The 13,089-nt window shown below is 59.3% G+C and overlaps 1 protein-coding gene across 2 annotated transcripts in view; it reads left to right on the top strand.

Annotated features, from left to right (window-relative positions):
• Positions 1–13,089, top strand: part of PRKCB (protein kinase C beta) — a 318,005-nt gene that overhangs the window by 172,540 nt on the left and 132,376 nt on the right. For both annotated transcript variants that reach the window (XM_066275842.1, XM_066275841.1), the window contains exon 5: positions 1,107–1,235. In XM_066275842.1, the coding sequence (XP_066131939.1) occupies positions 1,107–1,235 (129 nt within the window). The remainder of the gene's footprint in view (positions 1–1,106; positions 1,236–13,089) is intronic.

Below are 13,089 nucleotides of genomic sequence, written 5' to 3'. Positions count from 1 at the left end.
CCTCCCCGGCTCACATACACCCCCCGGCCCCGCCCTCCCCGGCTCACATACACCCCCCGGCCCCGCCCTCCCCGGCTCACATACACCCCCCCAGCCCCGCCCTCCCCGGCTCACATACACCCCCCGGCCCCGCCCTCCCCGGCTCACATACACCCCCCCGGCCCCGCCCTCCCCGGCTCACATACACCCCCCGGCCCCGCCCTCCCCGGCTCACATATACCCCCCGGCCCCGCCCTCCCCGGCTCACATACACCCCCCGGCCCCGCCCTCCCCGGCTCACATACACCCCCCCCCGGCCCCGCCCTCCCCGGCTCACATACACCCCCAGCCCCACCCTCCCCGGCTCACATACACCCCCCAGCCCCGCCCTCCCCGGCTCACATACAACCCCCCCCCCCGGCCCCGCCCTCCCCGGCTCACATACACCCCCAGCCCCACCCTCCCCGGCTCACATACAACCCCCCCGGCCCCGCCCTCCCCGGCTCACATACAACCCCCCCAGCCCCGCCCTCCCCGGCTCACATACACCCCCCGGCCCCACCCTCCCCGGCTCACGTAAACCTGCTCGCAGCGCCCCTTCTCAGCCTCTTTCCAGGGAACTCGACCTATTCGCTGTCAGCATTTAAAATCGGGAGATGTCACGTACAAATCAGGGTTCACACTTATGTCCCCAATGGGGGGAGCCCCTGGCCGTTGTGTGGAAGGTCACACGCCTCCCTCAACCGAGCCCGGGTCGGGGCGGCCGGGTCCTCCGGTGCCGAGTCCTGCCGCACACACGTCTTCCCTCACCCGTGTCCCCTGCCGCCTGGCTTTGAAGTTGGGGACTCTGGTGTACAGGGCGCACCCCGAGCCTTTGGGAGGGTGCCCAAGATTTACCTCCTCTGTCCGTCAGGGCCTGGGTGGGTGGGTGGGGATAGTTGGAGAAGCCCTTTCGCTGTCACCCGGCTGGGCAGGCTGGCTTTGGCCAGGCTTGGGGGTGGGGGGTGTCTCAGCAGCTTGGAAGAGGAGGAGAGGGGGCAGGAGGGGCCCTGCCTGCCCGGGTGGGCACAGAGAGAGGCCCACGCCCCAGCCCCGCCACCCTGAACCTCGCCTTCTCCGCCCTGCAGCCTGCATGATGAACGTGCACAAGCGCTGCGTGATGAACGTCCCCAGCCTCTGCGGCACGGACCACACGGAGCGCCGTGGCCGCATCTACATCCAGGCGCACATCGAGCGGGAGGTCCTCATCGTTGTCGGTAGGTGCCCAGCGGGTGTAGGTGCCCAGCGGGCGGTGTGGGGGAGGCCGGTGGAGGGCCGGGGTGGGGCTGTGTGGCTGCCCTACCCCACTGGCCGTACAGCCCTGCCCTCCTGCCCTGCTGCAGGCGTCCTTAGAAACACCCTGGCTCGCTCTGGGGCTCAGACACTCCCCGTTCCTCTCGCCCCTTCTCTCTCTCTCTCTCTCTCTCTCTGTCTGTGTCTGTCTGCACCTCTCTCTCTGTCTGTGTCTTTCCTCTCTCTCTCTCTCTCTCTCTCTTTCCTCTCTCTCTCTCTCTCTCTGTCTTTCCTCTCTCTCTCTCTGTGTCTTTCCTCTCTCTCTCTCTCTCTCTCTGTCTTACCTCTCTCTCTCTGTCTTTCCTCTCTCTCTCTCTCTCTCTCTGTGTCTTTCCTCTCTCTCTCTCTCTGTGTGTGTCTTTCCTCTCTCTCTCTCTCTGTGTCTTTCCTCTCTCTCTCTCTCTCTCTCTCTGTGTCTTTCCTCTCTCTCTCTCTCTCTCTCTCTCTGTGTCTTTCCTCTCTCTCTCTCTCTGTGTCTTTCCTCTCTCTCTCTCTGTGTCTTTCCTCTCTCTCTCTCTCTGTGTCTTTCCTCTCTCTCTCTCTCTCTCTCTCTCTCTGTGTGTCTTTCCTCTCTTTCTGTGTCTTTCCTCTCTCTCTCTCTCTCTCTCTCTCTGTCTTTTGAGAGGGTACTGTTCCGGTTGCCTTTATTAAGGTAGCAGGGATGCCCGATGATTTTCCAGATGTCTCCAGCGGGGAGAAGAGAATTCTGTTGAGAAACCCCTCATCTCTGGGGGGGGGGGGGTCACACCGCGGGGAGGTGGAGGGGGCCGCGGGCGTCTCTGGGGACTTGCCGGGGCTTTGAAACCCTTCTGCCTTGCACCTGATGTGGGAGGCGGCTGCACTGGCCCCCGCAGGCCGTTCTCTATTCTTTGGGTGTCTCTGAGATAGTTCACGATTAGAAGGAGGTGCAGGGAGGCCGGGACTAGCAAGGAGCGCGGTGTCTGTCACTCACGGAACGCACGGGTCTTTCCGGAAACTGCTGGCTCCCACACAGACGCTCGCTCGCCGGGCGGCGACCCAGGCCCACTGCACCGGTCAAGGCGCGCGGCTGTAAGGCCGAGGTGAGACCCGCGCTGGCCTGGTCGAGAACGGGAAGCGACAGCTGAAGATCGTCATTAAGGGTTGATGACTTGGTAATGGAGGAAGGGGTTGATTTTGCAAACACGGGTCTGTTTCTGAGGCCCCGGGATAGTTCAGGAGCTCTGACATGCTGAGCCCCGCGCCGGGAGGGGCCTCACCTGCGACGTACGAACGTTGAAAACTATCCCTGTAAAATAGAATTCCCGCTTCCGACGGAAGGCGGTGACGTCCGGCGAGCGTGTCGTTGAACGGCTCCTCTCTGCGGGTGTACGTGGGATTCTGGGAGACCAGCCTGCAGCCGCTTGTTCCCAAGTAGCTGGTGTTCCCGGTGCCCGAAGGGGCGAAAATGAGATCTTGCTGCCCTCTACCGTCCTCTTCAGGGAACGACACGGGCTCAGGGAACGCAGGAACCTTGTGCCGGCTGTCACTAGTGAAGGACACTGACGGAGCCCCCGAATGCACAGGGCTGCAACCCATACTTATCACGATGTCCTCGAGCTCCGTCCATTTTTCCCACAAACATAAAGAAATGATCATTACCCCATGGGACGGATAGCGGCAACCCTGGTGCAATCTGTAATTGTATCAGATCCACCTATTGTACAGCCATCAACTTACACAATGTTGCATGTCAGTGACCTCTCAATTTCAAAAAGCTGAACGTGGTATCCCATCGCAACAACCTTGTGGAGTATCTGTGATGCTCACTTTACAAAGCTACTGAGCTTCAGAGAAGTTACGCTTCCAAGAGTTTACTCCATTAATAAATAATAGTAGTAATAATAATATAATAATAATAATACCATAGCTGACCTTTGAATTCTGAATGTGTTGATCACTGTGCAAAGCATTTACAAGCAAAATATTTAATTCTTTGCCTGACCAGGCGGTGGCGCAGTGGATAGAGCATCGGACTGGGATGCAGAAGACCCAGGTTCGAGACCCCAAGGTCGCCAGCTTGAGTGCGGGCTCATCTGGTTTGAACAAAGCTCACCAGCTTGAGCCCAAGGTCGCTGGCTCGAGCAAGGGGTCACTCGGTCTGCTGAAGCCCCATGGTCAAGGCACATACGAGAAAGCAATCAATGAACAACTAAGGCGTTACAACGTAAAACTGATGATTGATGCTTCTCCTCTCTTGCTGTTCCTGTCTGTCTGTCCCTATCTATCCCTCTCGCTGACTCTCTCTCTGTGTCTGAAAAAAAAAATTTTTTTTTTCAGTAACTCTGCTGAGCTAAGGAGCAGTACTATCGTACCGGTCAGCGAGCAGGCTTGGAGAATCCCACTCTTCGCTGTCATGTGGGTCTGTTTGACCCTGAAGTACGGTAGTCTAGGTTACTATTGAGTTCAGGTCCCTGCACGCACACCCTACACTTTCTTTATTCCCTTGGTGGTTTAGCTGAGTTACCTCTTACAGACGTTCCTTGGTGAGGGGAGTCTTTGTTTTATCCGGCACAATGCACTGTTCCTTCAAAGTCAAGGTTAAAGTCTTCCCCCTTCATCACGTCGGTGCTCTGGCTGGTGACTCTCAGGAAATCTCAGCACATGCCTGTGACTATTCCTTTCCTAGCTAGAGCAGCCCTAACAGAATACCACAGATGGGATGGCTTAGAAGAACGGATATCTATGCTCTGAGCGTGCGGGAAGCTGGAAGTTTGAAATCAAAGCGTCACCGAGGCTGGTTCTTTCTGGAGGGCACTGAGGGAGGTGGTCTCTGTCCCCCTCCTTGTTTCTGGTGGTTGCCACCCCTCCGTGGTGGTCTCCAGGCTCTGCTTCATCATCACACGGTATTCTTTCCTGCATGTCTCTGTGTCCAGGTGTCCTCTTATGAGGACACCAGTCATTGAATTAGGGACCCACCTCTACCCACTATGACCCCGCCTTAACTTGGACTACATCTGCGAAGACCCTCTTTCCAAATAAGGTCAGATTTGCAGGTTCTGGGGTTAAGGTGTGTTCCTCCTTTGGGCGGGGACACAACGCCACCCATCACAGGGAAAGCGAGGGGAGTTGGGCCCCTTTCAAGAGAGGGCAGAGCGGCGTCCTTCTCAGAGTGCTGACAGCAGTCCCAGGGAGCTAGCCTGCGTGTTCCTCGCACGGCCGTGGTTTTCTGGGCGCTTCGATATTGTACCGTCTGACAGGGGTAGCGCGGTGGCCGTCGTTTGGAGGGGGACGCTGAGATCCAGTGAGACTCACCCTGGCCTGCTGTCTGCTGTCCGCTGCGTCTGTCCGCTCTCGCTCTCCCCACGCTGGGCACAGTCCGTACTGGGCACGGGCTTGCTGACTGATTGATGGTGGAAGAGCCTGGTGCAAAGATGGCAGTTCTCTAAAAATAGAGCCGAGGTGGAGATTTTTGTCCCAGTGATTGATTGGGACGGCTCAAGGGGGACGGGGGAGACAGGGTGGGTGGGGTGAGAACAGGGCAGGGAGAGGCCGAACGAGAGTGTGGTCTCCGCTGAAGCTGGCTTCCGTGGTGCCAGGGGGGTGTGGACCCGGCGTCCCGGCAGAGACAGTCCTTCCTCGGGGTGAGAGGGCTGTTCCATGAGGCTCGGTCAGTGCTGTGGACTGAGTGCTGTCTCCCCAAAGGCGTATGTTAAAGCCCTCCCCCCCAGTGAAAGGGGACTTGGAGGGGGACCTTTGGGAGGTAGTTAGGGCTACATGAAGCCATCAGGGTAGGGATCTCAGGACGGGAGTAGGGGCTTTATCAGAGAAGGAAGAGAGAGGTGTCTCCCTCTCCCTCCCTCTCTCTCTCTCTCTCTCTCTCTCTCTCTCTCTCTCTCTCTCTCCAATGTGAGGGCGCAGCAGGAAGGCAGCTGGCCACAAGCCAGGAGGTGGGCTTTCCCCAGGACCCGAATTAGCCTGCACCCTGATCTGAGCCTCCCAGCCTCCAGACCTGTGAGAAACAAAACGCCTGCTGTTCGAGCCTCCCAGTCCCCAGTGTTCTGTTACTAAGACAGTCCGTCTCTGCTGCAGGCTGCTGGGGTGGGAGGCAGGGGCAGGTGTGGCCGCCCGGGCTAGGGGGTTTCTGTGTGGCCGAGGTCGACTGTCTGGACAGGGGAGCAATTGAGAGCCATCAGCAGCCGGGGGATGAGCTTACTGGCTGGTGTGGAGGGCGCTGGGCAGGGTCTGGGACACCTGGCTGTCGCTCTGATCTCCTGAGCACCCTCCTGGTCTCATGATTGGTGCTCCTTGATCTCAGCCAGACAGATCACAGAGCTAAAGGCGGCGTGGGAGCCTTCCCTGCCACGCCGGCCGGGAGGGACCTGTGGCGTTGGCTGAGTTTCCTCCCTTCATCCAGGCCGAGAAGGAGGCACGCTCAGTGTTAGACTCTCTGCTCCCCGTGGCCTGGGACCCTGGGCTGTTTGCTCTGAGTGTCACACGCACGGCGGAAATCCCAGCCCGCCTGGAGGCTGCACCAGGCTCTGGGCGTCACTGAGAGGTTGACAGGTCTCCTTAGATGTCCTGTGGCCACTGAAGTCAGGGTTTGTACCTGCTGTCCGGGAGCGGCCCTCGGGAAGCTCACCGCCCACGGCAGAGACAGACACAGGTCATCACAGCGCCCTGTGCCGAGTTGTGTGCCGATGCCTGGGAGCGGCTGGGGGACACCCGGCACTTTCCGCAGGACGCCGTGGGTGGGTGGGCGGAGTCTGTGAGAGGTCTGGATGGGCGTCGTCCGGATGGGGCAGAACCGTGTCGGGGCAAACGAGAAAGATAACGGGAGCTCTGCAAGCAGGGTCAGCTCCTCGGTCATCCTAGTGGTCCTCACTCTGTCTGCGGTACTAATATCATCCCTGCTTGACATGCCAGGAAGCCGAGGACGGAGCCGGCTGGCTGCCTTTCCGGGAGGCACGCAGCGCGTGTGGGTCTCAGATCGGAGCCGGCGGGCTGGCTCCACGGCCCACTCTCTCACCGTGACGCTGTGCACCCCGGGCGGAGGGGCCGCGGCTCCGGAAGCGTGGGGGCCGGGAACGACCGGCTGGGATGCGGGAGGCTGTGAGCTGTGAGCAGCTGCGAGTGGCTTCCCTGCCCAGTGCTCGGGGCCTGGGGTCCTCGGGGGCCGTTCAGCCTACCCCCCCCCTCCACCGTTCAGCCCCTCCCCCGGCCGTTCAGCCCCTCCCCCCGGCCGTTCAGCCCCTCCCCGGCCGTTCAGCCCCTCCCCTCGCCGTTTAGCTCCTCCCCCGGCCGTTTAGCCCCTCCCCCGGCCGTTCAGCCCAACCCCCTGGCCGTTCAGCCCCTCCCCCCGGGCGTTCAACCCCTCCCCTGGCCGTTCAGCCCAACCCCCCGGCCGTTCAGCCCCTCCCCCGGCCGTTCAGCCCCTCCCTCGGCCGTTCAGCCCCTCCCCTCGCTGTTCAGCCCCTCCCCCGGCCGTTCAGCCCCTCCCCCGGCCGTTCAGCCCCTCCCTCGGCCGTTCAGCCCCTCCCCCCGGCCGTTCAGCCCCTCCCCCGGCCGTTCAGCCCCTCCTCCCGGCCGTTCAGCCCCTCCCCCGGCCGTTCAGCCCCTCCCCCCGGCCGTTCAGCCCCTCCCCCCAGCCATTCAGCCCCTCCCCCGGCCATTCAGCCCCTCCCCTCGCCGTTCAGCCCCTCCCCTGGCCGTTCAGCCCCTCCCCTCGCCGTTTAGCCCCTCCCCCGGCCGTTCAGCCCCTCCCCCGGCCGTTCAGCCCCTCCCTCGGCCATTCAGCCCCTCCCTTGGCCGTTCAGCCCCTCCCCCCGGCCGTTCAGCCCCTCCCCCCCCGCCATTCAGCCCCTCCCCCGGCCGTTCAGCCCCTCCCCCGGCCGTTCAGCCCCTCCCCCGGCCATTCAGCCCCTCCCCCCGGCCGGCCGCTTCCTCAGTCAGTGATGTGAGTAGGGTCTCCAGTGCTGGCCGAGTGCCTCCCAGGCCCTTGGGGCGGACAGCAGGGGCCAGACAAGTCTCTGCCTGGATGAACGGCACATCCTGGGGTCTCACCAGTTCCCTGGGACCCTTGGGATCTTTCCTCGTCTTTATTTGATCAGCCGGGGCGGGGGGGAGGGAACCTCCTTCTTTTTCAGGTTAAAATTCACCGCCCTTTGAGTTTTTTTTTCAGGACACTGTGTCCACGCATTCCCCTTCTTCAGTGTGGTTTCTCGTTGGAGTTCGGGACGCAGGGCCGCAGTGACCTGAAAGCTGTCTCCCCCCCCCCCCCCCTCCACTGACTTGCCCTGAGCTGGCTCTCTGCTTCAAAAGGGAGAAAGAAGAGGGAAGGAGGACAGAAATGCAATGAAGAAAATGCCAGCTGGGTTCCTACCGCAAGAAGGTGCTCGGGCACGCAGCCGCAGGGACAGAAAACGTTCATCGGTCAGGCTGCCAGGGTCCACCAGGGGGCAGCCTCGGCCTTCCAAGCCGTCCCTGCCCAAAGGCTGCCGTGGGAAAGGCGGCTCAGCTTGTAGAACAGAGTGAAGGCCACTCGCCGCCCTTGTCCACCACGGGAGGGGCGTAGCACAGAACGGTCAGAGCGCGCCCCGCCCTGGACCCCCGGGGCACTGAGGTCCAGGGAAAAGCAGTCACTTCCCGAGGCCACGCCCCACAGGGTGGGGACAGGACCCAGTTCTTGCGGATTCTCTTCTTTAGACACACACCGCTGGTTAGCAACCTGCCCGGCCCCCAATCTTTTCTTATGAAAAATGTCCAACATCCAGCAAAGTTAAACTCCTCTCCCCAGGAACACCACGTGCCCACCCCGAAAGCCCACTGCTACCGTCATTCTGCTTCTTAATCGGTGTCCCTGCATCTCACTCTTCACCCATCTGTCATCCTACTGTTTTATTTTATTTTATTTATTCATTTTAGAGAGGAGAGAGAGAGGGAGACAGGGGGGAGGAGCTGGAAGCATCAACTCCCATATGTGCCCTGACCAGGCAAGCCCAGGGTTTCGAACCGGCGACCTCAGCATTTCCAGGTCGACGCTTTACCCACTGCGCCACCACAGGTCAGGCGACCATCCTACTGTTTTTAGATACATTCCAAAGTGAGTTTGAGACGTGAAGTCCCCCCCCCCCCCCACATACTGTGCTTTGGCATCAACTAGAGCTCAGAACTTATTTACAGCTTAGTTTTTAAATTTTTTTTTGGTTGCTTTTACAGAGGGAGGGGGGGGAGTGAGAAGTATCCACTCATCGTTGCTTCACTTGACTTGTTCATGGCTGGCCTGTTGCTTGTCCTATGTGCCTTGACCGGGCGAGCCCAGGGTTTCGAACCGGCGACCTCAGCCTTCCAGGTCGATGCTTTATCCACTGCGCCCCCACAGGTCAGGCCAACAGCTTTGCTTTAACTTTTGAGGAAGGATGTATCTACAGGGAAAGTGCCCTCATCTCAAGCATACGGGGCCCAGTTTGGCCAGGTGCGCACCGCTGGGCAGCAGCCCCTAACGAGTCTGTTCTTTTGTTTGCTGTCGCAGCTGCCCCTGGGACTCTGGGGAAAGCTAGGAAGACCACCCTAAGAGCAGTGCTCTGTGGTGCACCCCTCACACCCCCAGGAGCTCTGGGAAGGGAGACACCACGGTACCCAAGATTCCCTTGACGACATCCCACTTCATAGTGGTTAGATTTTTTTTTAAAAAAAGAAATTGCAATGCAGTAAAATAGTTTTGCAGAAAACACTTTGTTGTGTACCCACGGGAGAGAAGATTCCCTGAAACAAACTCAGCAAGACGCGCACGTGATTTTGCTTCTCTTCGGTGCTGTCGTAATGGAGAAGCTGCGTCGGCGGTGCCTTCCCCTACGGCACGCTCACGGTCTCTCTCGGGGCACTGTAGACGGCTGCCGGCACCCCTGGGGCTGGACCGGGACCCGCTGCCTCCCCTCCTCTGAGGCTGGTGGCTTGTGACATGGCGGGTCGGCGTCCTGGACACTGAAGGACTTGGAGTTGATGTGAGGAGGTGGAGGCACCTGACATCTTTCTACTCCGTGTTCCCTCTCTTCTTCCCTAAATGTTGAAGTCTCATCGGAATGGTAGAGCCCAGACCACTGCCCCAAACTCCCAGACCTCGGGATACGCTGGTGCATGGGTGCCGTTCTTAAAAATTCCTGCTGAATTGCATCAAAGGGGGGCACGGCCAGGATCTGCAGGACGGCGACTTGTCATTGATGTTGTGGGTCCAGCAGGTTTTTTTTTTGACAGAGAGAGAGAGTCAAAGAGAGGGACAGATAGGGACAGACAGGAAGGGAGGTGAGAAGCATCAATTCTTTGTTGCATCACCTTAGTTGTTCATTGACTGCTTTCTCATATGTGCTTTGACGGGGGTGGGGGGGCCCTCCAGCTGAGCCAGTGACCCCTTGCTCAAGCCAGCGAACTTTGGTCTCAAGGCAGCAACTAAGGGGTCATGTCTATGATCCCACACTCCAGCCAATGACCCCACACTCAAGCTGGTGAGCCCACACTCAAGCCGGCGACCTCGGGGTTTCAAATCTGGGTCTTCCGTGTCCCAGTCCAATGCCCTATCCCCTGCCCTACCGCCTGGTCAGGCAGTATTTTTTTTTTTTACATAGGCAGAGACAGGGACGGATAGACAGGAACGGAGAGAGAGATGAGAAGCATCAATCATTAGTTTTTTGTTGCACGTTGCGACTTCTTAGTTGTTCATTGATTGCTTTCTCATATGTGCCTTGACCGCGGGCCTTCAGCAGACCGAGTAACCCCTTGCTGGAGCCAGCGACCTTGGGTCCAAGCTGGTGAGCTTTTTGCTCAAGCCAGATGAGCCCACGCTCAAGCTGGCAACCTCGGGGTCTCGAACCTGGGTCCTTTTGCATCCCAGTCCGACGCTCTATCCACTGCGCCACCACCTGGTCAGGCTCAGGCAGTATTTTTAAAAATCTGTATACGTATACACATTTTGGCTCTTAGAGTAGTACCCTTTGGGAAATCAATCCTATTGAAGTAAAACACCAGTTTGCAAGGAAATAAAGTCCAGAATGAGCAGGTTTATTGGTGTTTAGTTTGCAGTGGCAAACAATTGGAATCACCTACTTAGGATGTATCCATTTTATGGGACTATACGACACTGTTTTTGAAAACAGTGAATTAAAATGGGTGTAAAGGACATCTGTAGAGCTGGTCGTCTTTTTTATTTTTTATTTTTCTATGTGGGAACTGGTTACACAGAGGTATTCACTTTGTGAAAATGTATCAAACTGTATCATCATGTCATCATGATTGCATACTTTTTACATAGGTTGTCTACTCCATATAATACTTTTATTTAAAAATTTAAATAATAATAATTCTAAATAATTAACAACCAAAAGGAAACACCAAAGGGTCAGAATTGCAGCTAATGGCCCGGGGGACAGGTGTTGGCAAACGATGGCTTATGGGCCAGATATGGCCCACTGCTTGTTTTCATAAATAAAGTTTTATTGGCACACTGCTACAGCCATTCACTTCCATATTGTCTCTGGCTGCTTTGGTGACACAACGGTGAGTTCCTTGAGCAGTCGTGGCAGAGCCTGTGTGGTCTGCTCTATCGCTCTTACCGAAAGCATCCGCTAACCCGAGACATTATTAAGTGCGAGGACCAGGTTGCATAAAAATATATTTAGCTGGATCTCATTTCGAAGAACTAAGCAGCCGCCGCCGACACTCCCGAGGTGTGAAGATGTGTTGGTGTGTTTTATGGAAGGGGGGGAAGCAAGGTGTGGAAGGCTGCCAGCCAGACTGTGAGGGCCGGGGTTGCTAAGGAGTGCGGCCGTGGGGACCAGAGAGGCTGGGCGGCGAAGGGCTCGCTGTCGCCCCTTTCTGTGTCTTAGGAACTGTTTCTCTGGTTGCAGAAAACATTTAGAACGTTTTATCATTTGGGGGGGGGGAACCCCAGGATAATTCTACATAGGAAAAAACACTTTGAGTAAATGTTTTCCGCAATCACAGCAGTTGAACGTCCGGGGGCTGGTCCCGAGGACAGGGAGTCGGACTCTGAAGACTGCCTGGGGCTTCTGCTGCCCGGGCAGAGCTGGGCCCGGGTTCTGCCTGGCTGTTTGGGGGGTTTTCACAGTCACAGGCGTGTGACGTGTGTAGCCTCCATCTCGTGGGCTGGGCCCGGGTTCTGCCTGGCTGTTTGGGGGGTTTTCACGGTCACAGGCGTGTGACGTGTGTAGCCTCCGTCTCGTGAGCTGGGCCCGGGTTCTGCCTGGCTGTTTTGGGGGTTTTCACGGTCACAGGCGTGTGACGTGTGTAGCCTCCGTCTCGTGGGCTGGGCCCGCTGCCTGACCCTCATCGTGTTCGCCATGTGGTGCCTTTTCTGCAGCCCTTTTGTCACGAGCGTGGCCCTCGCCGATCTGCCAGGGAAGCGGGTCCTTTTCTGTGTCCCTTGCCGGGCGGCTGACACGAACGCCCTCACCCCCTCCCGCCTCTGGGACCCGGTGCTGTGACTCACAGACTACGTACTCCGGGGACTTCCCATGCTGTTCCGCGCCGCGTGGCCGCCCCAGGCCTCTGTTTCTTACGGGGAGGTCACCTGCGGGATAGGTTGGCCCGGGCTGCTCTTGGCGTGGTCGGGGTCAGCGGGCCTGTGGCGTCTGCATCACCACACCCGGGGAGAGATAGAAAGGCAGGCTCTCCGCCCCCCACCCCCCACCCCCCGGGACCTGCTCTGAATCCACATTTCAGCAAAACCCCCGGTGGTCTGTCCGCACCTTCCACTTCCTCGCTGCGGACGGACGGACGGACGGACGGCGACAGGACGGGCTGATGCATCCGCTCTGCCAGGTGGCGGGCTCTGCCCGTGCTCTGCTCCTGCCGCAGGTGGCTGTGCCCCGGGCGCTGCCAGCCACCCAGCCACCCAGCCCCACCTCGGCCAGGGCCCCTCAGCGGCCAGGAAGCTCCGGTGTCCGTGCCGCGGGGGCCGGGGTCCCCTGTCCTGCGTGGCCTGAACCCCCCGGCCTCCCACACGCCCTGCAGGGAGACCGTGCAGCTTGAGCACTTGGCTCGAGCCGTTCACGTGAGATGACCCGGAGCCTCCTGTCCCTGCTTGGCCGTGGTCCCCTGCCGCCCGGGGGGAAGGCAGTCTGTCTCTCCCAGTCCGTGTCCCCGGCCTGCTTTCCTCGCTGGCTGGCTGCAGGGCCATGCTAACCATGGGCCGACGGAGTCCGTGTCCCCGGCCCGCTTTCCTCACTGGCTGGCTGCAGGGCCGTGCTAACCGTGGGCCGACGGAGTCCGTGTCCCGGCCCGCTTTCCTCGCTGGCTGGCTGCAGGGCCGTGCTAACCGTGGGCCGACGGAGTCCGTGTCCCCGGCTCGCTTTCCTCACTGGCTGGCTGCAGGGCCGTGCTAACCGTGGGCCGACGGAGTCCGTGTCCCCGGCTTGGGCGTGGGCTTTGGTGTCGAGCCTGGGCTCGCATTCCCGCTCCTGTGTCTCCGCTCTGTGGAGTGGACGAGACACACCGGCGTCTGTGCTCGTGCCTGCCCTTCTCGCTCACGGTGGAAATGGACAATAAGCGGACCGAGGACTTTCAGAGGGTGACAGAGGTCCTAAAGAAATAAAATAAGGCGGTGACGTGATGAGGGGTGGTGGCCTGCGGGTCACCGGCGGGGACGAGGCCTCTGGTTGAACCCTGCATGGTGAGCAGGAGGGAGCTGGCTTGCTGGGAGTCCAGGGACCAGCAGGCCAGGTGGACGGTACATGACAGACCAAGGCCCTGGGGGTTGGGAGGGGAGGGAGGTGGCGTGTCCAAGCAGGAACTGACAGGACGGGGAGT

Source organism: Saccopteryx bilineata, chromosome 4, assembly GCF_036850765.1.
Source record: "Saccopteryx bilineata isolate mSacBil1 chromosome 4, mSacBil1_pri_phased_curated, whole genome shotgun sequence".
In the NCBI taxonomy this organism is placed as follows: domain Eukaryota; kingdom Metazoa; phylum Chordata; class Mammalia; order Chiroptera; family Emballonuridae; genus Saccopteryx; species Saccopteryx bilineata.
The sequence above is the reverse complement of the archived record's forward strand: the minus strand, read 5'-3'. Positions and strand labels throughout refer to the sequence as shown.